Source organism: Cottoperca gobio, chromosome 12 (genome assembly GCF_900634415.1).
Source record: "Cottoperca gobio chromosome 12, fCotGob3.1, whole genome shotgun sequence".
Lineage (NCBI taxonomy): Eukaryota > Metazoa > Chordata > Actinopteri > Perciformes > Bovichtidae > Cottoperca > Cottoperca gobio.
In genome coordinates, this window is record NC_041366.1 from 5,078,748 (window position 1) to 5,101,893 (window position 23,146).

The 23,146-nt window shown below is 40.5% G+C and overlaps 1 protein-coding gene across 1 annotated transcript; it reads left to right on the forward strand.

Annotated features, from left to right (window-relative positions):
- The first annotated feature begins 1,698 nt into the window (after window positions 1–1,698).
- Window positions 1,699–22,267, forward strand: LOC115016987 (collagen alpha-1(XI) chain). The gene is made up of 37 exons (XM_029445145.1): window positions 1,699–1,767; window positions 3,045–3,098; window positions 3,215–3,268; window positions 3,795–3,848; window positions 4,101–4,154; window positions 5,936–5,980; window positions 6,706–6,750; window positions 7,048–7,155; window positions 7,314–7,367; window positions 7,449–7,502; window positions 7,999–8,052; window positions 8,302–8,409; window positions 9,304–9,357; window positions 9,464–9,571; window positions 10,124–10,177; window positions 10,344–10,397; window positions 11,347–11,400; window positions 11,494–11,547; window positions 12,101–12,208; window positions 12,361–12,414; window positions 12,528–12,581; window positions 12,766–12,819; window positions 13,718–13,771; window positions 14,156–14,209; window positions 14,302–14,355; window positions 14,473–14,526; window positions 15,363–15,416; window positions 16,900–16,953; window positions 17,073–17,126; window positions 17,772–17,789; window positions 18,090–18,143; window positions 18,785–18,847; window positions 18,988–19,153; window positions 19,705–19,814; window positions 20,558–20,638; window positions 21,048–21,230; window positions 21,837–22,267. Exons 1-37 carry the CDS (start codon window positions 1,699–1,701, stop codon window positions 21,984–21,986), a joined length of 2,604 nt encoding a protein of 867 aa, XP_029301005.1. The 3' UTR covers window positions 21,987–22,267.
- The last annotated feature ends 879 nt before the right edge of the window (window positions 22,268–23,146 follow it).

Sequence of the window (23,146 nt, forward strand, 5' to 3'; positions counted from 1 at the left end):
ATGTTGTACATGTTCAGCTCTACTGTAAGTTGTGCAGTAAGTTGTGAGTTCATGCTTTATCCTATGATAATATCTCTCATTTATGTCTCATGTCTTCATCACTGTGTTGTATCCATTATTGAAAAAGGGCACTTAACTGTTAGATGTGTTTAATTCCAATAGATGGATGCATTGCAAAGTTTCCATCTTCATATTCAAGAGTCCAATAGTTGGATGGATAATTGTAGTAATGAAAATGACAGTTTCTCAACATCTAGTTGTAGCTTCTTAAATGAGGATTTGCTGCTTTTTTTCATTTTATATAATTTTGTGCTGTTTGTCAGACTTTGCAGACGTCACCTTCCCCTCTGGGAACTCGTGATGGGCACATTTCTGCCATTTTATTTAACAATTAATGATTTAATTACAAAAAGAATGGACAGATTAATGGATATGAAAATGATCGTAATAAATTGCAGCCCTAAATTGTCTTGATTTTAAGAAAAATGTGTTGAAACAAATGAAAAACACTTTAAATTAAATTGTTTTGATATTTTGGGAAATACGCTTGATCTTGCCGAAGGGTTAGCTGAAAAGATTGTTGCCACTCCGGTAACTGTCCTGTGAATATGAAGCTACAGCCAATAGACAGTCAGCTTAGCTTAGCATGAAATGTAAGAATGAGGTCAGCAGAGCACCTCTGGCATGATTACCAGCATGGTGATATCCGCTCAGACTCCCTAACATCACCCAAGTGGTTTTGTTACCTTAACGTACCCATGTTATAATGATTGTTAAACACATGTGGTCGCTGTTGAAGAGAGAAAAGAGTAAAGTATATATAATCATCTTGTGGCTGTAGCTTCATATCTAATACGCAGCTATAACTTTAAGATTTAATGGCTTGATAAGATGAAAATTCATGTTCTGAGCTATAGTCAAATTCATTATTATGTGACAATATTTACTAGTGGCACCCTGAATGACCTCTGCTGTTGGGTAAAATTGCATTGTTGGTTTTTTTCTCCATCTCTCTGTTTCAGGGTCCCTCAGGTGCAGCTGGCAGCGCTGGCATTAAAGGACCAGCGGTAAGAACGTTAGCCTTAGAATGACCTCAGCATTCATGACATCATCTCTCGTTTGGCTCTTTGCCTCAAGCTGCAGATTTCAGCTGAATAAAAACACATTCTTACAGTTTTACACGACAGCCCATGATTATATACAGAAGATTTAAACAAACACTACCATCCAGTTAAAGGTATCAGGTGTGTTCACTAACTTTGACTGCGGCTGATCAGAGGTCATGTGTTCACACATATTATATCTTATATTCTTTACTTTTTAGCCAAAAGTATGCAGGACACCTTAACATTGCACCTACAGTATATGTGAGCGTTCTCGTTCATCCCAAAGGTGTTGGGGTGGAGGTCAGGACTCCACAGTTCACTAAACTGGGGAAACAATTTCTTTACTGGACTGACTTTGTGCACAGGGGGTTTGTCACGTTGGAACAGAAAAAGGTTGGAGAAAAAAAGTTGGAAGCTAATTTGACCGTGATTGTCGCTCGCCACATTATCTGCCGGCTTGTTTGCTCACTTGTAAATAGTCATTACTTGTATCCTGGTGTTCACCGGAGCAACCACAATCGCTGCAGCTTCCCCTGCCGCCATTTCTACTAGTGATGCCTGGTGATCCCTCCCCTCTCGCTATGTAGCTCAGATGGCGACCACAGAGGGTGAGCGGTGTCCATTATTCCAACTTTTTGACCGTTATGAGTACACCATCCAGGTACTCATAGTGCACTGCATTTTGCCATATTTGTCAGTGTCAACGCACTTATGCATTCAAAATAGCAAGTGTATAGAAGAACACAAATTGAGACACGGAAAAACATCTCCAGACCGAATATTGGCGATGTCCTGGGAAAAGTGGCTTCACTACTGAAGAACTGCAGGAGGATAACTGCTGAGTAATACGTTTTGTAATACCAAATTAACAGACTCCACATTATTGATTGCTCAAGTTAACGAGGACAAATGTAGCCTTTTAAATAGTCTTAAATTAAACTCTTAATAATCACCATTATACTTACCATAATGACATTTAGGGAGTAGCCTCATGACTCCCATCGAATGAAATGGCAGAGAAACAATTAAATGGCTGATTAAGCAACTATCAGTAAAATACTGGATCAACTCATTCAAACCAATGATTGAACAGCTCAGTGCACGCTTGTTAACGAGACGAAGGACCATTTGTTCCACTTTTGCACTTTTGGTCGGCTTTGCAACTCATAATGTTTTCTCTCATCCAGATCTGTGTGTTTCACTTCTTGTGGCCTTTTCCCGTTTCTTAGCAACTGTGTGATTACTTCTGATACTTTTCCAGGGTTTTCAAGGAATAGCTGGAGAGAGAGGAGCAGATGGCCCACCAGCTTCTCCGGTATGCTTCGTTATCATCCTGTAGACGTGTCATTTGGAAGACAGAGGACTTGAAGACAGTAACTACTGTGTGAAACTGAGTTTTTCAGAGACCAGGCAGGAATTTCCAGCAGATCCTGTGAAGCCTACAGCTGAGAAAGAGCAGATGGATTGATTGCAAATCTATTTTCTGTGAAACAAATGTTTAACCCTCTGAACACCCAAGCAGTTTCAGGGCGTTTTCTTTGCTCGTGTCACATTTTAATAACTGGCCTCGTTTTTCACTGCAATATTTAATTCAATTGATTAAATTATTAAATGTATTTAATTCATGGCTAGAAGTAGGGAGAACTCAGAATTGTCTTTTGTGCAGTATAACAAAGTTATATTCCCATAAATCATAATAAAAAAATAAAAATGTATGAATTGTTTTGATATTTATCAAATCAATTTAAAAATCCAATCATGTTTCCACTGTTAACAGTTTCTGGCCATGATAAATGGTGTAAATGCCGACGGCTTGTGAGGTTCAGAGGGTCAAGCCAACAGCTAACAAGGTTTTATTCAAAGTGGAGAAAGTAGATTGGCTGTACAGATACACATACAGTATGTTATTGACTGCTACAGATTGCTTTTATCTGACAGGGGCCCCCGGGGAAACCAGGACCTCCAGGATCACCGGGACCCCCAGGAGACAAGGTGAGGGCACAGGCCCAGAGCAGTCAGACCTCCATTACACAGCACACACAGATGTGTTTTATATGTGTTTGTATTGACAGTATGTGTTATGTAGATTTGGGTTTTTTTCCCCTCAGGGTTTCACAGGGAAGCCAGGCATGGAGGGACCTCAGGGCCCAGTGGGCATATATGTAAGTGATTCTCCAGCAGGGCACATGCAGGGAATGCACCTGTACTACCTTTTCACATCACATCAGTACAGAACAGTATACCGTACCATTGCACATGAATATACGTTAAAGACCTGTTCATGTCAATCAGATGAAACTAAATATTAATGTTCATGTAAGTCATTCAGAAGCTTTGTACCAACAATCTGATGCTGCAGGACGTTCAACAGTAAGCGAAGTGTAAGATGTAGAAAGAAATAATAATATTAATATGTAACGAGGTCATTATTATATTATTATATCAAGATGTGTTAGTAAATGATGTCCTGTTCAGAAAATTATTCCAGTAATAGAAAGGGAAGAGGAAATTATGGAATAATTTTAGATTAATTTATGATTATACATCAGAGTCCCTTTTAAAAAAGTTTCCCTACAAATGGTATTTTTAATTTACCTTCTTCAGACGTGGTGTGGTGCTGGATGAGCCAGTATGACTTTAACTGATGATAAATGAATTTCTTCCATCTGTTGTTCCTTCAACCTGCAGGGTATCCAGGGGAACGTGGGCATGCGTGGGCCTCCGGGGTTCATGGGAGAAAGGGTAAGGTCATCTTTCTCTCCCCTATCTCCAATGTTAAAGCCTTGTAAAAGTGAGGGGACCTTCAAACATGTTGTACGGTTGAAAGTAAAGTAATCTGTTAATCAGAAGAAGGAAATTGAAGTTCAGACATTTTCATGGACATTTTTGACAATGTGCAGAGTGCAGACGTTTTTTTTGATGTTCTTTCTGTCCAAGCAAAAACACCATTAACTGTGAAAAACAATACAATCTCTTGTTTCTCCTCTGCACCAGGGCGAGCCAGGTTTACGAGGTTTACCTGGGCCTGTTGGGAAGCAAGGTTCTGCAGTAAGTGTCAGAAGTTTATTTTAGTTTTTTATTTCCTCTCTTTTGACCCCTGGGAACCATTAGGGGTACATGAGAGTAGGACTGAATATTGTTTTCATCAATTTGATTAAGACAGCAGCTGTGATAGGGTCACACCAAGGAGGGTAAATAAAAGTAAACCAGCAGCAGGTGTGCAGGGACTGGCTATTTATGGAGGAGAACAGGTCGCAGTGATTGATTTTGTTGGTCACTGATGGCAAACTAAAGCACTCCATGCTCAGTCCTCCAGCCTGCCAGGTGACATCCTCAATGATGAAGTGGTATCCTACATGTTACACCTCTGTTCCACTGTGCAATTTTTGGCAGGGGAATAGAAAAAAGTATGAGAAGGACACAATAGAAAATTCAAATAAACCCAAATACAATGGTAAGAAGTAACCTAGATATCTTCCATAGATTCACCTCCAAATCAGATCAGATTTTGGTTTATTGGGTAGTGAAGTAAGAAAAGATGTGAAACTAGGAGGTTTTTGAATGCAGGAAAAACAACAGGCCACTGACGAGACACTTGCAAGCTGTGGCTCAGGGTAGTGTGGTCGTCCACCGGTCGGTGGTTCGATCCCCAACCCCTGCAGTCAGCATGTCGAAGTGTCCTTGGGCAAGATACTGAACCCCATATTGCTCCCGATGGCCATGTGTGAATGTTTATTTCTACTGACGAGCTGGTGTGCACCTTGTATGGTAGCCTCTGACTCTATGAATGTGTGTGAATGCAGACATGTGTTGTAAAGCGCTTTGAGTGATCGCAAAAGATTGGAAAAGCGCTATATAAATGCAGTCCATTTACCATTTATTTGCACTCCAGCAGAGTTGATTTGCTAAATGTCGTTCAACACACACCTGAGCATAGAAATGCAGGTACACACACAGAATCCTCTACGCAGTGATACACCTTTCTTTTGTTGTTATTTTGATAATTACTCGTGTCCCTGGCCTGGACTGATGGTTTTCCCTCCGCTTTAGTGAAGTTGCATATGAAGCTGAAAGGTCAAACTTTCTTCATAAAACTCTTCAAGGTTTCTGTTCCCTGTAAATCAATCTCCTCTTTTGGTTGGTTAGATTTTGGAATAAGAAAGTCCCTCTTGCATGGAAAAAGTGACTTTCCTTAATGAAGTGGGACTGTTCTTCTGAAGTTCACTTCTCGTCCACAGTCCACCCTGCAGTGTCATTGAACACAATTTGTCATAGTTTAAAGTTAAACACTGCTGAGAAGGTTGATTCATCAGCGACTTGGATGCTTGTGTGCCCACATCACTGAATGCACTGAAAGCCACACTCATAAGGTATAAAATAATCCTGTCCACAGAAGGGACAAATGGAAAATCTGAGCAAGGTTGTGCACTTTGTTTTATTCTCAGAGGGAATCAAATACAATGTAATAAAACTCTGAATAGTATACGGAGCCTGTAGAGGACAATGTTTTAAACCTGTGATTTTAAAGATAAATGTGTGCCAATTGTCCAGTTTGTTAAAAAAAGAAACGTCCCTTTTTGTTTTAGACCCAGGTACGGTGTTGGAGGAAGTAAATGGCAGATTCAGCCCCTGGGCTGCATAACAATGTTGGATAATAACTAACTGCATTAGTACACTTAATGCACATCTTCAAAAAGTTTCACATTGCACATGAGTACAAGACAAAGATGCCCACTTGCTTATACAACACATATTTATTTCCCTACACAGAGCTCAGACAGAAGTGTTAGCAATTAGCATGTTCTGACTTGTCTGTTTTTCTTTGTCAGGGTCCGCCAGGACCTTGTGGAGAAAAGGGACCCCGGGGACTTCAGGTGAGAGTTTGTGCCCTAAATAAGAGAGAACTACATAATTTGCTTCTCTCACGTGTTGTCGGTGGACCTAAACTGTAATGCGGGTGGTTTTTAATCATTTAACAACGACTCAGTATCACACAGTATCACTTACTGTCCCTAAGGGAAACATCATCCACACAAGGTAACAAAGTTAAGAGATAAAGTATCTTCTTTTCTTTCTCATAATGCTCAGAGAAAGCCAAGTGACCAAGAACATGACAAACAACAATACAGGTTCACACATTTAGAGGTATTCATGTGAAGACTTATATTTATAGAATTACATGTATTTTCAAAGGTTATTGTCTTTTTTTGTCTTTTAGAAAACGGTATCTTTTTAAGCTAGCTTTAGCATTAGCTTCACCCTCACTGTAGCTTCTTGTTGGGTGTTCTACGTTTAGTGCTTGCAATAAACTAACACAAAGGAAGAAGGTGAAGGTTTAGAGCCATGGAAGCGTCTCAAAGAGCGTGGTGGGAATTGACTTTTTGCTGTTTTTGGGACTTTGACCACAGTCCATTGGGAGTAAGATTCACACAGGCACAGTTAAAAGCTTTATATCTCAGATTCATCCATTAAAATACTGTATATAAAATGCTGATATCCAGTCCAACAGAACTAATCCAGAACCATCAAACCACGGCTTTTCATTTTCTGTTTCCTAATCAACCAGTGACTTCAGTGGCGCTTCTGTTGTTTCTCACAGGGTCGGCCTGGAGATGAAGGATCCAAAGGGATACAGGGCCCACCAGTAAGTTATAGTTCATAGTGGAGTCGAGCAGCTCATAGGGCTGCACACAACGGCACATCATTGTGTGTTACAGGACTATCGTGTTTGAATTTAAGTGGCATTTTAACAGGACACATTGTTTTTCTTGTCTTTTTGCTTTGGTTGACTTGGACCACCGATTCATAAATGCTAATATATCAGTCTGACTGAATGTTAAGGATAAACTGTGCATAGCAATGACACACTGAAGCAACAACAGATTGCATTATATAATATTGTAAATAATATATAAAAACATAAGATTGATCTCTATTCTAGGGCCCTCCAGGTCTCCCAGGTGGTATTGGGGCAGCTGGAAAACCTGGACCCAGAGGAAGCCAAGGGCCCTCAGGACCTGAGGGGCCACAGGGGCCTGCAGGAATCCCAGTGAGTGGGTACCTACCATCATCTGCTGCTTTAATTGATATATTAGAGACTTCTAATATTCTGGAAAGATGAAAATCCATCCATATTCTCAAGTGTCTGAACACCTGGTTGACCCTTCACAACATGAAAAGTTTTTCACATGTTTGTTGTTTCCTCAGGGCCCACAGGGTGCGGATGGATTATTAGGAGCAGCAGGGGAAAGAGGACACAAGGTAGGTCATATGAGTGTTTAATGACCTTTAATGTATGCAGTGTTCAGGTACTGAAACTTAGACTGATGTTTTAACCTCCAGGGTTTACCTGGCGTGCTTGGTGATGCTGGCCCCACAGGACAAGATGGACAACAGGTGTGTTTAGTTTTATAGAGAAGTAAAGAAAATAAATAAATATATTATACTATTCAAAATATAGTACAGTTCTACATAGGCAGCATTGGTGCCTTGATCACATCACATTTTGAGACCTTTTTGAGGATTGTAGGATGCAACATGGCCTGTACAATCTTTAAAAGTCTGAGGAGCAGCGGGGTGTTACTCAGAAATGGATCATGAATGCCGTGTACTTTAAGTGCACGCACGTATTAATGTTGACAATAAACAGGCAGATGTATTAGGCTGAAAAATCCGCAGCCCCCTCTCCCTCCTTCACTGATGCATGCAAGTGATCAGTATCATCTGATACTCTGTCGTATGTTGAGAATAATAATAACAACCTTTATCACATTGCTCTTTGATCAAACACTAGTTTGATCAAACACTAGTTGGTCATCTACATTAATTGTGTACGAGGACAGCAGAGCACATTTTACTGTCAGTTGATGATTATTTTGACTTGATTCATCAGGGTCTCCCTGGCCTAACAGGAAATGAAGGCCCACCTGGACGGAAAGGAGACCAGGTCAGTCATGACAGCAGCATCATTCCACATATTTATATCAATGATTGCTAATGCCTCAAAAAGCTTTAGAAATCATTTGAATTCTTGATTGTTTTTAAGAACTTGTGTCCAAGTTGACTTTGTTTAATGCTGTCCAACAGTCTGCAGCCAGTTGAGGGAGTTAAACCCCTGAGCAACCCACTATCATTGGAGTGCCTGCAGTAAATATGTGTCTCATTTCCAGTCTTCTTATGTTGCCTTGTTCGACAGGGGGACCTAGGGTCTTGTGGGAAACTTGGTCCTCCAGGGCCCCCAGGAGAGAGAGGACTTGAGGGCCCAAAAGGCTTACAGGGCAGGCCTGGACCAGAGGGTCTAGAGGTAGGTGCATTTATCTTTATTTAGGATCCTCATTAGTTATTACCGCAGTAGCAACTATTATTCCTGGGGTCCGCATAAAAGACGACACAACATTTTAGGACCTCATTAAATCACCCTGTTTACAGCATCACAAAAACAGCCTCTCCAAAGTATCTTCTGGTGAACACATGTTTGTTTGTTGTATTTTGTTTATTTCTCGTTAGCGTTACAGATTAATGTCAGCCTCAATGTCCATTTCAGGTGCTCAATAAAGTACTTGTGCTGTTACGTAAACCGTGAAATTAGATATTAGGTATTGGGATGATGGCAGAACTTAACTCAGACTCCTATGAGGGGCTTTTCCCCTGTATTATATAATGCAGCCGTACATCAACAGGAAAGGGGGGGACGGCCCGACATGCAGCAAAGGGCTGCGGGTTTGAATCAAAACCGTAATTGCTTTTTTAAGTACTTATTTTTTCACACTTTTTAAGTTTCTCACTGTAAGTAAAGAGCCGTCAGTAAAAAGCTGGTGATAGTTTTTAATCCATGTGGGCTTCAGGGAGGAGCCTGAAACAAAAGCCACTTGAATGTCACGTATTGGCCAAGGCCAATGCTGCCTTCACATGCTCCTCAGATGGTACCATTTCCCGAGTTGGGAAGACGTTCTTCTGACTTTAACATGTTCATGAGCTTTAATGGAAGCTACAAAAAAAAAAGATGTCTTGTCCTTTATTGCTAAGAGGGTTTGAACAACATGGATAATAGATTGAATGCAGCTTCATTTTCCACTCGTATCATCTTATGCTATCCTTTTAGTGAATCAACATACTTTCCAAAATGTCGAACTATTCCTTTAAATGAGGCGCACAGTACGAAAGTTACTCCAGCCTGATGTTCCTTCCTCCTCTGCAGGGCGATGTCGGGCATCCTGGTGAAGCTGGAGATCCTGGAGCCGAAGGGGAGAAGGTACACTCACTTTCTCTCTGTTCACATCTCTGAGGAGGAGGATTGTGTTCGTTTGACTCTAAAAGAAGTTTGCCGTTTGTGATCAGAATGTGGTTGTTGTCGGCAGGGTGAGGTCGGCTCTCCAGGTTTGTCTGGTCGAGAAGGCCCTTGGGGAGACCATGGAGAAAATGGCGAAAGGGGCCCAAAGGGGGAGAAGGGCCACATTGGATCCATGGTGAGCACAGTTCTGGGACAATTGTGTGTTTGGTACTTTTGTTACATTTTAATAACACAATATACTCCCAACATAGTATCAGGGAGAGTTTCTTCAACACATCACGGCTGTGTTTACATTTGAAGGATAAGTCATGTGATCTTCTGTATTTTTCTTATTTTCAACATAAAAACAAAAAGACGACAGCATGACGGGCAGAAAATCATTGATTGTTTACGGAGAAGATGAATTCTCTGTTGCTTCACAATAGCCTCCGTGTTCACATCAAATTTAAGATGGTCTTTAAAAACAGTACCCAAATATTTGTACGATGAATTTCCACACTTCCCTTGTGTATGACGCACTCTTTGGCTGCATCTGTGTTACGTCTTAAATTAATAATAAGTTCCTTGGTTTTAGACATTTAGAGTTATTCATTTAACTCCAACCTCAAAGAACGGACAGCCATGAGTGCAGACAGAAATGTCAGTTAATTACCAGATTAAAGGAAATCTAAAAGGGATCAGTCAGATTGATATGTAGAAATTGGATCTGATGTCATCCTCTTGACAGGGTGAACCCGGGCTGATGGGTGAAGTGGGACCTTCAGGTCTGACGGGGTTAAAGGTGAGTTTGTTACCTGGATGTAATGATCCTGTTGATGAGATGCTGCTCAGAGTGGCCTTTAAATGAACCTTTATCAAACTGTTCCCAGCTGGGGTTGACATTTATTGATCCACCTGAAAGATTTGTGTTGTTTTCACCTGCTTTTCTGTTTTTGTGCTCATTTTAGGGAGTCGTAGGCTCTTGGGGCCCCCCGGGGCCAGATGGACCTCAGGGCCAGAAGGTAATGCTCTGAGCATATCCACACTCTCTCTGTCTCTGTCTGTCTATGTCTCTGTTTCTGTCTGTCTATGTCTGCCTCTGTCTCTGTCTCTCTCTGTCTCTGTCTCTCTCTGTCTCTGTCTCTCTCTGTCTCTGTCTGTCTATGTCTGCCTCTGTCTCTGTCTCTCTCTGTCTCTGTCTCTGTCTCTCTCTGTCTCTGTCTCTCTCTGTCTCTGTCTGTCTATGTCTGCCTCTGTCTCTGTCTCTCTCTGTCTCTGTCTGTCTATGTCTGCCTCTGTCTCTGTCTCTCTCTGTCTCTGTCTCTCTCTGTCTCTCTCTCTCTCTGTCTCTGTCTGTCTATGTCTGCCTCTGTCTCTGTCTCTCTCTGTCTCTGTCTCTCTGTCTCTGTCTGTCTATGTCTGCCTCTGTTTCTCTCTCTGTCTGTCTCTCTCTCTGTCTATGTCTGCCTCTGTCTGTCTCTCTGTCTGTCTCTCTCTCGCTGTCTGTCCCTATAACCCCCACACTGCTCGGCTTTAATAAAATCAGTTAAAGGAGAGCAGGGCTGCCCAGTTGTGCCAGCCATAAGGTTCGATTTGGCCCGTCAGATGTTATATTATAACATTTAAAACATTTGTAATTATTGCAAAACAAATTATAATATACATTTCTGTTTAAGATGTTTTATTTTTGTGCTGCAAAAATGCTCTTTAAATATGTAGGATCCCTAATTATAAATGATTATTAATAGTCTGAGTACCGTGAGCAGAGACTTTGCACAGGAAGTCAGTTTGGTCAGTGGCACACGCACAAAAGGATTTTAGTACCATTGAACATCAGAACAATACAATACGTGTTTTGCTTCTGGCCTGTGTCCCACCATTACGTTTCAAGTTTTGCCCTGGAAAAAGTTTGGCATGAATAGAGCACATTTCAAAGGAGTGGCACTAAAATATTTTATTCCATCTCTCCAGGGGACGTCTGGGCCTATAGGACTTACTGGACCTCCGGGGTCAACAGGCCCTCGGGTAATCCCTGATTACATTTAACATTTTGCACAACATGGTGGACAGCTGTGTGAGGAAAGCCATCCATGTGCTCTCTGTTTGTCTTGCACATAGGGAATGACTGGTGCTCGTGGTGTCAGAGGAGACACAGGGGGGCTGGGACCACCTGTAAGTATCACAAAGTTTTTGCACTTTATATTATAATTACAATATTTCATGTGTTGCTCCAAAGATATCCCACAATCCTGTATGTTGTCTTCTCTTGTTGTCATGTATTGTATTTCATTTTGTCCCAAGTTCAGTTCCAGCTGTGTCGCTAATTTGTTATAGCAAGAACCAATAAATTAGGTGAATTAAGTGTTCATGGGAGGACTATACTTTTAAGTGATTTAGAGAGAGATCCAGATAATTACAGTGATATTTAAGATTTAATGGCCATCATAGTGCATCTTTAGCCACGCTAGCAGCTTGTCTCTTTGGAAATGTCGGTCTGTCAGTTGGTCCATAAGTTCAGGCTGAAATATTGTCTTGTTGTCGTCTTGGGATAAATGGCAGAAGTTTGAAGTGGTGCATTATTGGATGTTTGATGTCTGCAATATTTTACATTAAACTGAAAAAACTGAAATCAGATTTTAAGCCCACATTGTTTTAAAAGAAGTGAAAAAAGCTCAATAATTTGTCAAAGTAATTGTATCACATATCTGTGATGTCTGTATGTTAGGGTCCAGTAGGAAAAGTCGGACCTCAGGGAGACCTTGGAGCTAATGGGGAAGTGGGGCCACAGGGACTGAAGGGGGAGCCAGGAGCTCCAGGTCCACCAGGGGAACAGGTTAGTGAGGTTTTCATGTTAAATGTCTCTACTGTATGGCATTTATAAAACCAAACTGCATGTCTGCATGATGCGACATCTTCTCGATGAATATGTTTTAATGTAAAAAAGGTCTATTTACTGTTCGCAAATATTATGCCTTACCTGTGCAGGGCGAAGATGGTCTGCCAGGAATCCAAGGTCCTCCGGCTCTGCCTGGGTTTGAGGTGAAAACTAAGCATCAACACTTAGTCTGATGTTAGTTACCATTGCTGATGATTGCCTTTTTTTTCTCTCAACAACTCTAACTTATGTTTTTGTGCCTCTCTCTATTTTCCAGGGGCCTCCTGGAGAGATGGGACCCCAGGGTCCCCCAGGTCCCACAGGGGCTCCTGTAAGTGTGCGGATGTGTTCAACACAGAAACACTGTGGATGATGGAATCCTATTTAGCCTTCAGCAGCTGGTCTATAATTATACCATTTGTTTGGCCGTGATTAGTAATTAAAAAAAAGAATTGTGTGTGTGTTGTCTGAAAGTGAACATGATGCAACAAAGTAAAACTATTACTGCTTTACAGGGAGTGCAAGGAAGAGCAGGACCTGAGGGGAAGCAGGGCATGTCAGGGGAGAAGGTATGATCCTCATATTCCAGTGTAATGTCTGTCTTATTCATCTTAATATGTAATTTAACATCTTATACATTCTAGTTTTCCAAAACATCTAAAGCTGCAATCATATTAAATACCATTTGGTCCATTTTTGAGTTTATTCTGCCTCATTTTGATATGCAATAATTAAAGGAATCATTGAAACATGTAGCCATGCAATGAAAACAAGTTAAAGGAATAGTTCAATATTTTGGGAAATGCACTGATTTCCAAAGTTAAATGGGAAGGTCGATATGACCGTCATATCTGTCCTGAATAAGAAGCTACATCCAGCAGCCGGTTAGCTTACCGTAGCTTAGCATGAAAACAAGAGGAAACAGCGAGCCTGGCTGTCTTAAGGCTAAGTTTCCTCCTGTGTCCAGCCTTCATATTTATCCTGCAGACGTCATAGTGGTATCCATCGTATTATCTAACCCTCTGCAACAAAGCGAATAAACATGTTTCCAAAATGTCAAACTTTTTCTTCAAAGCCTGTCCCACCTCGTACATGCATTTTAAATGGTGGTGTAATAGTTTTGGGCCACTGCGGTCAGACTACCTGCACATTTTCAGCAGCTAGTTTTGCAGCAGAAGTTTCCAACATTTCTATCATTTATTCTAGCGACATTATTCTCCATACACAGTTTATATGACATCTCAAAAAGTATTTAGTTATTCTTTATGTGGAAGCCTCTCTCATCTAAGCGCTGTTCTTTCACTTGTTTTGTTTTTATTTATCTTTATTATTAGATATAGAAAGCTCTGTTATAACATTTGCAATTTAAAAATAACTCTGCAGCTGTGTCTCCTCGTCCAGTTAGAAATAGTCCAAAAGGATACTAATTAGCTTTTTCACCGTTCTCTTTGTGTTTCACCGCTACAGGGGCACGATGGCAAGAATGGATCACCAGGGAGTGTGGGTCCTGTTGGAAGGAGGGTAAGAGCTCCGGTTTCAGTCTCTTAAACATTTTGCAATTTAAATGCAGTTCTAAATAATGTAAAGATGTTGCACAGTTGATTCAAAGTTGTGAATGTGATGATCCAAAAAGGTCAATATTCAATGGTTTCAAGTTTAAAGGTCAATTTAAAGAACTACTGCTGTTACTTTTTCAAGCTTTGTGATAAAAGGCCTTGCTGTGTTGAAACAGGACTTTGTCATACAGATATTATGTATTTGCGTGTGCATGGGATGAAAGGGGAAATGGCCAGAAGCCACAGCCACTGCATGTCCAGATTCATACATAAAACATCAGGTTGTTTGGTGCGTGTCCCCTCTTGCTTTCTGTTGTCTCATTGAAAAACATTGAAAACTTGTCCACAGGGGAAACGGGGGAAAGCCGGAGTCAGACAGACCAGGGGAGACAGAGGACTTAAGGTGGGATATATGGAAACAAAGCCTCAAGCGTTCTGCTCATCTGCTTTAATTGTGATGTATGAGCCAACAGTAGATGGTGTTTTGTCATTCAGGGCCAAAAGGGAGACACAGGACTGGTGGGCCTCCCTGGGTGGCCCGGGCTCATCGTAAGTCAACATATTCTTACACTTTTGTATGTCATAGGTGAACATATCCAAACATTAATGAATCAATTAAAGTGCATTCAATCAGTCAGTGAATTGATTAATTTTTTTGTCCACAAGGGAATCCTCGGCTTACGTGGAGATCTGGGGGATCAAGGGGAAAAGGGGAAAGAGGTAAACAAGCCTGACACAGATTCAGTGAAAGCTTTACTTTCAGGACCAAACCCAACTGTCATTGGATTCAGTTTGTATAAACAAGGATAGCTTCATTGAGTTTTTGTTTCATTTAAATGCCTCTAAAGGTTTGTCATCAGCTTCAAATCTAGTGGTACATTACCTCAACTCCCTCAAGACCATCAAGGCTGTTTGTGAATAGTGAATGTGTGCATAGTCAAGATTTTTAATGCAGTAGTATTTATATGTTGGTTCGTCTATAAAAATCCAGTCATTTCTTTATCCAAGTTTCCAATAAGCATTGAGTAATATCTTAATATCTTAATATCAACATTCAGGATCCAACCAAATATATACAAATACTATACAAAACAAATACACATGTGCACATTCAATGATAACCCCCCAGGTAAAAAGATTACCTTTGGGAAAAAGAAAGAAAATGTGTTTTTTAATGTAACTTCCAGCAACTACCTAATGGGCTCATAAGAGTCTCATAACTAATATATAACATGCCATACAATTGAAAAATCTGACAAAACACCTGAAGACCAATGAGTCATAACAAACACACGATGGGTAACAATTAAAAAGTAATGGTGGATTCTCACTACTGGACAGCACATGTGTCTCGTCATAGCAGTTTCCCCCAACAGCGACTGATGGGATTAATAAGGTTAATACTGAGGTGTTGTTCTACTCGGCCTCATAAAATACTTTGGCCCGCTGCGCTCAGTTCAGGCTGTCAGAACTCTTTCACCACAATGTGCTTTTCATTGTACTGACCTGCTGTCTGAGTGAAGGTGGAGGCTTAACTGTGCTGTTTGTGTCCTCAGGGTGTGAAAGGAGACATGGGACTGCCTGGACCACCTGGAGCTGATGGCATGAAGGTAAGAGCTGCCGAGCGGTTAATGTGTTCATAAGGAGATAAACATAATGTCTGCAAAGCAAATAATAATAATATTTTGGTGGTAACTGCCTGTAGGTGTAACGATAAAGCAGCCAGTGTCCATAACATTTCTGTACTATAGTGCAGACATAACACTCACATATCCATTAAGGTGAGCCAGTTCCAGGCTTTGGTATTGTGCATACAGGCTGTTAATGTTAGTGGCTCCACCGGTGCTTTCCCTGCAGTGACAAGTAATATGTGTTGGGGGAGGGCGTTTCAAAAGCTGTTCAACCATCTGATAAGCTCTTCTGATAGAGTCCTGGCTCCTAACAGAATATGTATACTTCTGTGGTATCCAGGCCCTTAGATTTAGAATAGCAACATTTTCAATAGATATTCAATACTATTTTAAATGTAATCAAATTCTTACTTATTTGCAGTTAAAGCCTTAGTAAAACACATCCTGCATGTTGATACTGTCTGTGTCCTGAACAAATATTAGTACCTTATACAGGCTGTGTTTTCTAACACAACCATAGAGTTAATAATAATAATAATAATAATAATAATAATAATAATAATAATAATAATAATAATAATAAAGGGACAAAGTCCAAATATGACTTTCACTGCTTGTTTATTATGTCAGTGCCAGGTGGAATCATTGTTTTGTTAAAACAATTTGTCTTGGCAAGAGGGTTTGTGTAGCAGTAGTCTGATGGGGGAGTTAGAAATAATTATAAAGTGGATGTGAGCGTCGTGTGTGAGGAAAGTTAAACTGATAGGGAGATGGGCGGTGCTGCGGTTTTACTTGCATGATTGACGATCCAAGAAAGCTTGAATAATTTAACAGAGAACGTTTTACCAGAATGTAATGTTGACGGTCTGATTAGTAGAAAGTTGTGCAAATGTTTAAAGTCTAAAGTTTCTTCAGCATCTAGAGGGACTGCAATTGAACAGAGTCACTGTAATCACTATCTTATTTAAAGGTGTTGCTATTCTAAATCTACTGTCTTATTTCAGCGCCTATGTCTCTAAATTCCCTTCTTGATCCCAAACATGATCTTTTAGTTGCATTGTTAGATGATCAGCCATTAACCACTACATCGTGTGGCCTATCCACTTGGCTATGTTTAAGAACACAGCAAAACACAGCACGTATAAAAGCATCACCTTGTGAGTCGCTCTGACGGAGGAGTGTAGTAGTCCTCCTTTTGTTTATTGGGCTCCAGCACACTGTGATTTGGGAAGTCATGTTAAAGCCATTGAGGTGAAATGAGCTTTTTTCTAACACATTTCCGTTTCTTGTGAAAGAAGGATGTCATCTTGAATAGAGGGAGATTTACTGGAACTAAGGGAAGGTTTTATTCCATAATTAAATGTTTTGTATGTTGCTCTTATGGATATTTAGTGAGTGTTCTTTCCGAGTGAGTGATTGGAAACTGTAAGTCATTCTCTTTTTTATTTCTTCTTTCTCTCAGGCTGTTGGTGGCTCTGTTGGGTTGCCTGGTCCACTGGGCGTGATGGGAGAGCAGGTACACACAATTCTGCTGATGTTCCCACTTGTGTTTTGAAGCTTGAATTGTTCCTGCATTTGAATATTTTGTATGATGTCCAACTTTGATACATGTGTTTGTTCCTCTCTCTCTTTTAGGGAAATATTGGTCTCCCAGGCCCGAGGGGGACACCAGGGATGCCAGGACTGCCTGTAAGTTTCATGTCAGAACTCAGCGTGACATCTTAAATCTTTTAATTCACTTCAGCAAAGCATTGTTGTTGTTTTACACAAAGCTATTGAACATGTTTTATTCATTGTGCTTTGTTTTGTTGCTGGCTGTTATATCCCTCTTCAACTGTGTTTATAACTGACTTTTTGTTTTTCATTTTTGGCTTTTATGTTGCTTTCTTTTATGGAAAGAATGTCATTTTATGAAATGCCCTTTGGATATACAATATTTGATTGGGGCTATGTTATCTGATACTCTTCTTGGATATCTTCTAGTTTAAATGCAGGCAGTTCATCTGTCACTCCGCATACTTATTTTAGACTGTCTGAAGAATGGAGTAAGCACAGAAGTGGAACGTGGGATGGAAATGTTATTGTTTTATAAGAACTGGTGCAACTAATCTTTTCTTCGGCTGCCTTCCAGCACATTACGATTGTGTTCAGCCCACTGTGTTTTAGAGGGGAAAAAAGCTATTGACTTAGATTATAAAATCTGCCATGCCGTGGCTGATGGGTTCATAATGCCGCCGATAAAAGCACTCAGAAGCTCTCTGTCGATAAATGCACTTCCCTGTAGAAAAACCATGCCAATGCTCTTTTCTTCTCCTGTTCTCTTCTATGTCGCAGGGCTGGTTTGGATTAAAGGTATGCTATGATCAACTCAAGCACTCTCGTCATGACAGATCAATCTCACATCAGCTCTTACTCACCATTATCTGAAGCGCTGAATGTCCTGGAGGATTTAACGTTAGGATCTCTGTGGTTTACGTCGATGGCATACATAATCGTAAAACTGTCACACTATGAAGTTGGCGCAAGGATGAAATGAGAATATGCAGCAGTCTTTATTTCCATGTCAATGTGTTTTATAGTTATTGGTGTGGTATTGCCAAGGAGAAGAGTGCAGAATTGTATGTTGTGCTTATCATTTTCTTCTCCCTGCAGGGTTTGAAAGGCTACCAAGGTTTCCCTGGTCTGCCCGGCAGCAGGGGGCTCCCAGTAAGTTCACTGAATCAAACATGCTAGTTGAACATGCTAGCTGACAGCAGCTAATTTTTGCAGCAGTTGCCAGTAAAGTAGGACATCGTAGGGAAGACCAGAAAACATTTTCTCCATAAAATATGATGCAGTAAAACCAAAATCAATTTAGTGCCGTACTTCTCCCGGGAGATGTACGACCCGCTCACCAAAGTTACAGAGTGCAAGAACAGGCGTCCGGGTCATGGGACTGACAGAGACACCGTTCTCCCTATTACAAGTCAGTGTAACATCAAAAGGATTTTGAAGCTGTTATTTTAAGGTGACATAGTTACATAATGTTGCCTTAACATTCAGGGGAAATGAGGCCCCTTTGTTTTTGCTTCTTCAGCCTGACGAGTCATTAGATATTATAATGTTAAGCGATCTTCCTTGATGAACACCACATTGCTTGATTTGAGAAAATGTGAAACCGCTGAAGAAATAAACAGCTTTTATCTCATTGACTCATAGATCTAAGATTTGTCAGTGTTCAGTGTGTATTTTAAGAGCCATGTCATGACACATTTTTGGATCGATGGATGACCAAGTTTTTTAAATCTGGATTCTAATATTGATATTTTGTAGAATGTAAACAGTTTGTGCCTCCTTCTTGTGTTTAGGGTCCACCTGGGCTCCCTGGACCTCCGGGACAGTCACTGAACATGACGTTGACTCAACTCAAGGCAAGTGATTCATGTCTTCATTGTCCAGTTGAAGTATTCTGTTGAACGTGGAGTTACAATTACAAAAGGATTTGTTATGAGATGTGTCTTGGACGCAATGCAATGAAATTGACTGTTTTTTATTCTCTTTCCATGTCCAGGATCTGATGTATGTGTCCGATAAGCCCAACTACTCTCTGATCAAGACTCTGCTAGATTCTCTGCAGGAGGACCTCCGGCTGATGGTGGATCCTCCTGATGGCAGTAAGGAGCATCCTGCCACCACCTGTCTGGAGCTGTGGCTCTGTCACCCAGAATACAGCAGCGGTCAGTTCCCCAAACTGTGAAACAGTTCATCCTCATTGAAATACGTCTTTGTTACGTGTGTGCATCATCCTCCATGTGAGCTGACATAATAAACTAATCTGGTAACATTTATATCTTTAGCTATTACAAACTAAATCACTCAGTTTGACTATTTTTATTTTTTTAGTTAAGTAAAATAAAAATGTTAATACTTGTGTGACATCGAAATCAAAAAATATTTCCTCAATGCAACAACTTTGTGATGGTATTCCTGTCCATATGTAATGAATTATTTATACCTAATGCTTCTGATTCTCTTTAAAAGTGAAGGATCCAAAAGATCTAATCCCATCAGTGTACTCTGCACTAGAGTAATAGTACATACACAAAATACTGCAGAACATATTTGACACTGCAATTTTTTTATACTTATTTTATACATCTTTATTATTTGTTTAGTAAAGTGCAGTATGTTGGAAGTGTTTCTGCTTCCAGTGGTGCTCAGGTCTTTCTGTCAGTAACAATTATATCCCTGCAGATGTGATTGAACTCTAGCTAACCTTTCTCTGCAGGAATGTATTACATTGACCCGAACCAGGGCAGCCCAGCGGACTCTCTGCTGGCCTACTGCAGCTTCTCCTCTACATCAAAACAGACCTGCCTTCATCCTCAAAACTCTCAGGTACAAAGACACACTTGTGACACAGTCAACTTAAATCTTACTTTGGTAGTTTGGACATTATTTCTACAGTATTAGTTATGAACGTTTTTGATGCAAAGCACAGATCCACTGTCACACACACACACACACACACACACACACACACACACACACACAAAACGTTCCCAGAGCTTTCCTCTATAGAATAAAACATATCAAGGCTCATGATTACTGGTAACTTATTAATTCCAGTATAGAACAACAAATACTGTCGAACTCTTTACATTCTCCCTTATGCCACAGAGAATATATTTTTAATGCCTTTTAGTTTTCTTCCTCTCCCTTTTCTATTTTTAATGTGATTCAGTCTCTCTCATGTTTTCCTCCGTTCTTCACTCTTCTTCCTTCACTGAGTCTTGGCTCTGTTTTATCTAAAGGACGATCAGGACACAGACTTTATTATTAGTGTTATTATTGTATTGCCGTCTATACAGAACTCCTCCGTCACCTCTAATACAGTCAATACTACATAATAATTTGACTCACTCAACCAAAGAATGATATGGATTGGTCTCAAGTAAGCGTGCAGTGAATGCATCGCTCACTAAGGTAGCCAATTTACCTTTGGTTCATGCTTGAGCTGCATGCTTATCCGTAGCTCATCAGCAGCTGTCTAAACATCGTTGACCTTCACGACTCTCTTTTATGAAAGTAGGACCTGAATTCAAATTTGCACGTCTTTTCCTTCTTTACTCCGCCTGCAGTTGCCCATGAAAGCCTGGATGGAAGAATTTTCTGAAGAAGGATCCTTTCAGTGGCTCAGCAGGCTGGAGCTGGGGTTCCAGGTGAGTGCAGGGAACAACAATGGCAGAGATAAAGAACAATGACATTATCAGGGAACGACAGGTTCTAATTGACGAGGTGCATTCCTCCATTCAATCTTCAGGCAACTAACTGCGTAACTGCGTCTGGCTATTAGTGCTGATCTGATTGGTCTGTTTTTTCCAATGCTTTTGTAAATAGCACAGGAGCATTGGGAGTATATTTGATTGGCAGTTAGGGGTGAATTTCACCTGGTTTCTTTGTGTCTTATTTGTGACTTTAAATGTGCCACAAAACCAAAAGAATTAGCTAAAAGAGGCTAAATAGCTAGACGTGACCCCTTTCACATTACACATTACAAACGGAACTGGAGATACTTTTGGTGACAGTGTACATTGTTAATCCATTACATGCGTGTTCTTTTCTTACCAGTTTTACTATCCAGGTGCTAATGTGGTCCAGATGCGTTTTCTGAGGTTGCACAGTGGCACTGCCATCCAGAACATGACCTTCTCCTGCCACCCAGGACACAGACTGGGCCAGACGGACAGAGACATCAAGTTCCTTACTGACTCAAGGAAGCAAAGTTACCTCGGAGCTCTTAAAGACTGTGTGGTATGTCAGAGGTTTCCTGCAGCGCTCCTGAGAAGGCTTGAGGAAGTACTGCTTATGCTGCTCTTGATGTTTTATTCAATCTTGTTGAGGACAAATCTCAACTGTTCCTGCAAATAGTCAGCAACTTTTCAGTTTTTTGCAACTTCTTTATTATATTTATTTGGAAAATCTTTTTGTAACTTATAAAGATGTACAGTAGTTGCAAAAGAAAAAACATTTTAGATATTGTTTTGCTTGTGATTGAGTTCTCTATAATTATTTATTATCAATATTATTATTACCTTATTATCTTTAGCAAGAGCAGTTTGTTGTTATAAGTTGTATATACGACCTCAGCATCCTGTACCGGGTGTAGACGGACCTGGGAAGCTCTGGCAACGGTTTGAGGGCCAAAACATCATTTTTTATCAAGATTTGGTTTTGAGTCTTGAAGAAAAGATCTGGCATCCCTGTGACCGGAGGAGGAAGGCATGACATAGAAATGAATTGTTAGTTGCAGCCCCAGTTGAAAGAAAACAAATATACTAAAGTATTGTCACATATAAAAGTGATGATTTACAGCAATTAAATGAGAAAAGAATCTGTCTTCTGTTCTCTGTGTGTCAGCCTGGAGAGGAGACCGTTTCTGGACCTCGGGAGTCGGTGTTTGAGTTTGAGGACCTCCACCTGCTTCCTCTGAGAGACGTCGCACTCATGGGAGGCGGGAACTTCACACACCAGTTCGGCATCTCTGTCGGACCTGTGTGTTTCAGCTAGAGGTGCTAGAAAGCTGTGCCGTCCCAGAACACTCACAGGTCCAGGACACAAACCTGTGTTCAAACCATGGACACCTAGAGGACAACTGGAACATCTCTTCCCATTTCTGAAGAAGTCACTTCCTTCTCCTCTTGTTTCGGGGAATTTGATCTCTCAAGCTGAGTGACTCCGTATTCATGAATTTGAGAGGACACAAGCGTCCCCTGGCTTTTTTCACGGAGAAGTAAATGTTGTTTACAGAGACGTTTATCTTGTATTGAATAATTTAAAAATGTATGTTTTTTTTCATCCTTTTCATATACAATGTGTTTTCTCTCCGATTTTTGTTATGTATTTTTGGGCTTCTGTCAAAGCCGACCCACTGTGTATATAAAAGCCAGACTGTCCCAACTGACCACTTAACAATGTGTTCTGCATGGGGACACAGCTACTGTGGTGCCATTGGCCGTATGTGACCGGGCCAGTGAAATGTAAGTCCACTACTTTAGTGCCGTCAGTGACGTGAGATGTGTCACTACTCTAAGGTGCTGATCACGTTCTATTTGAAAGACCATTTCTTTAATCCCCAAAACAATATGAGAGGACAGTCAAATTTGTCTTACGCAGACTTCGGTGCTGTCTCTTTCCTAATTTCCTAATTTTGTTCAAATACAAAATACAGCTTATTGTTTTTACAGTTTCATGTAATTGTATGGATTTCTTTCACGTCTCAGGTATAACACATTATTAATATACACATGGGTACTGAAGCTGCTGTTGCCTCAGTATGTTGGTCAGGTTTGTAGTTTAGCATTAAAACAAGAATTAAGAAAGATTAAAGGATCCGTGAAAAGACCAAAACCAACACTGAGTTAGTTCTACCAACAAGTAGAACAAGCCTGATGTATCTTCTCCCTCTGTGCCATAGAGCTCTAATGTTGTCCAACAACTGTTAAACACATCGATGAGCCACACTGTTGCACGGTTTAAAATAACGCCATTTACTCCTGTTTGAGCAACGTTGGAGGAAAAGTTATAGTGCTATATATTATGAGCTGTATTTAATTTTTTACATTTACATTTTTCAGGTGGCACCAATAATCTTGGGAAATAGGAAAGTATTTAGATTCTGACTAAAGCATTGTTGGTTTTGCTCTTTTCATGAGAATTGTTAAAACAAT

Excerpts from the sequence above, each read along its gene's own strand:
- LOC115016987 (XM_029445145.1), top strand. The coding sequence starts at position 1,699 with ATGGCGACCACAGAGGGTGAGCGGTGTCCATTATTCCAACTTTTTGAC. Across the intron at positions 7,503-7,998 it reads CAGGACAAGATGGACAACAG|GGTCTCCCTGGCCTAACAGG; the intron begins GTGTGTTTAGTT and ends TTGATTCATCAG. Across the intron at positions 19,815-20,557 it reads TTCATCCTCAAAACTCTCAG|TTGCCCATGAAAGCCTGGAT; the intron begins GTACAAAGACAC and ends CTCCGCCTGCAG.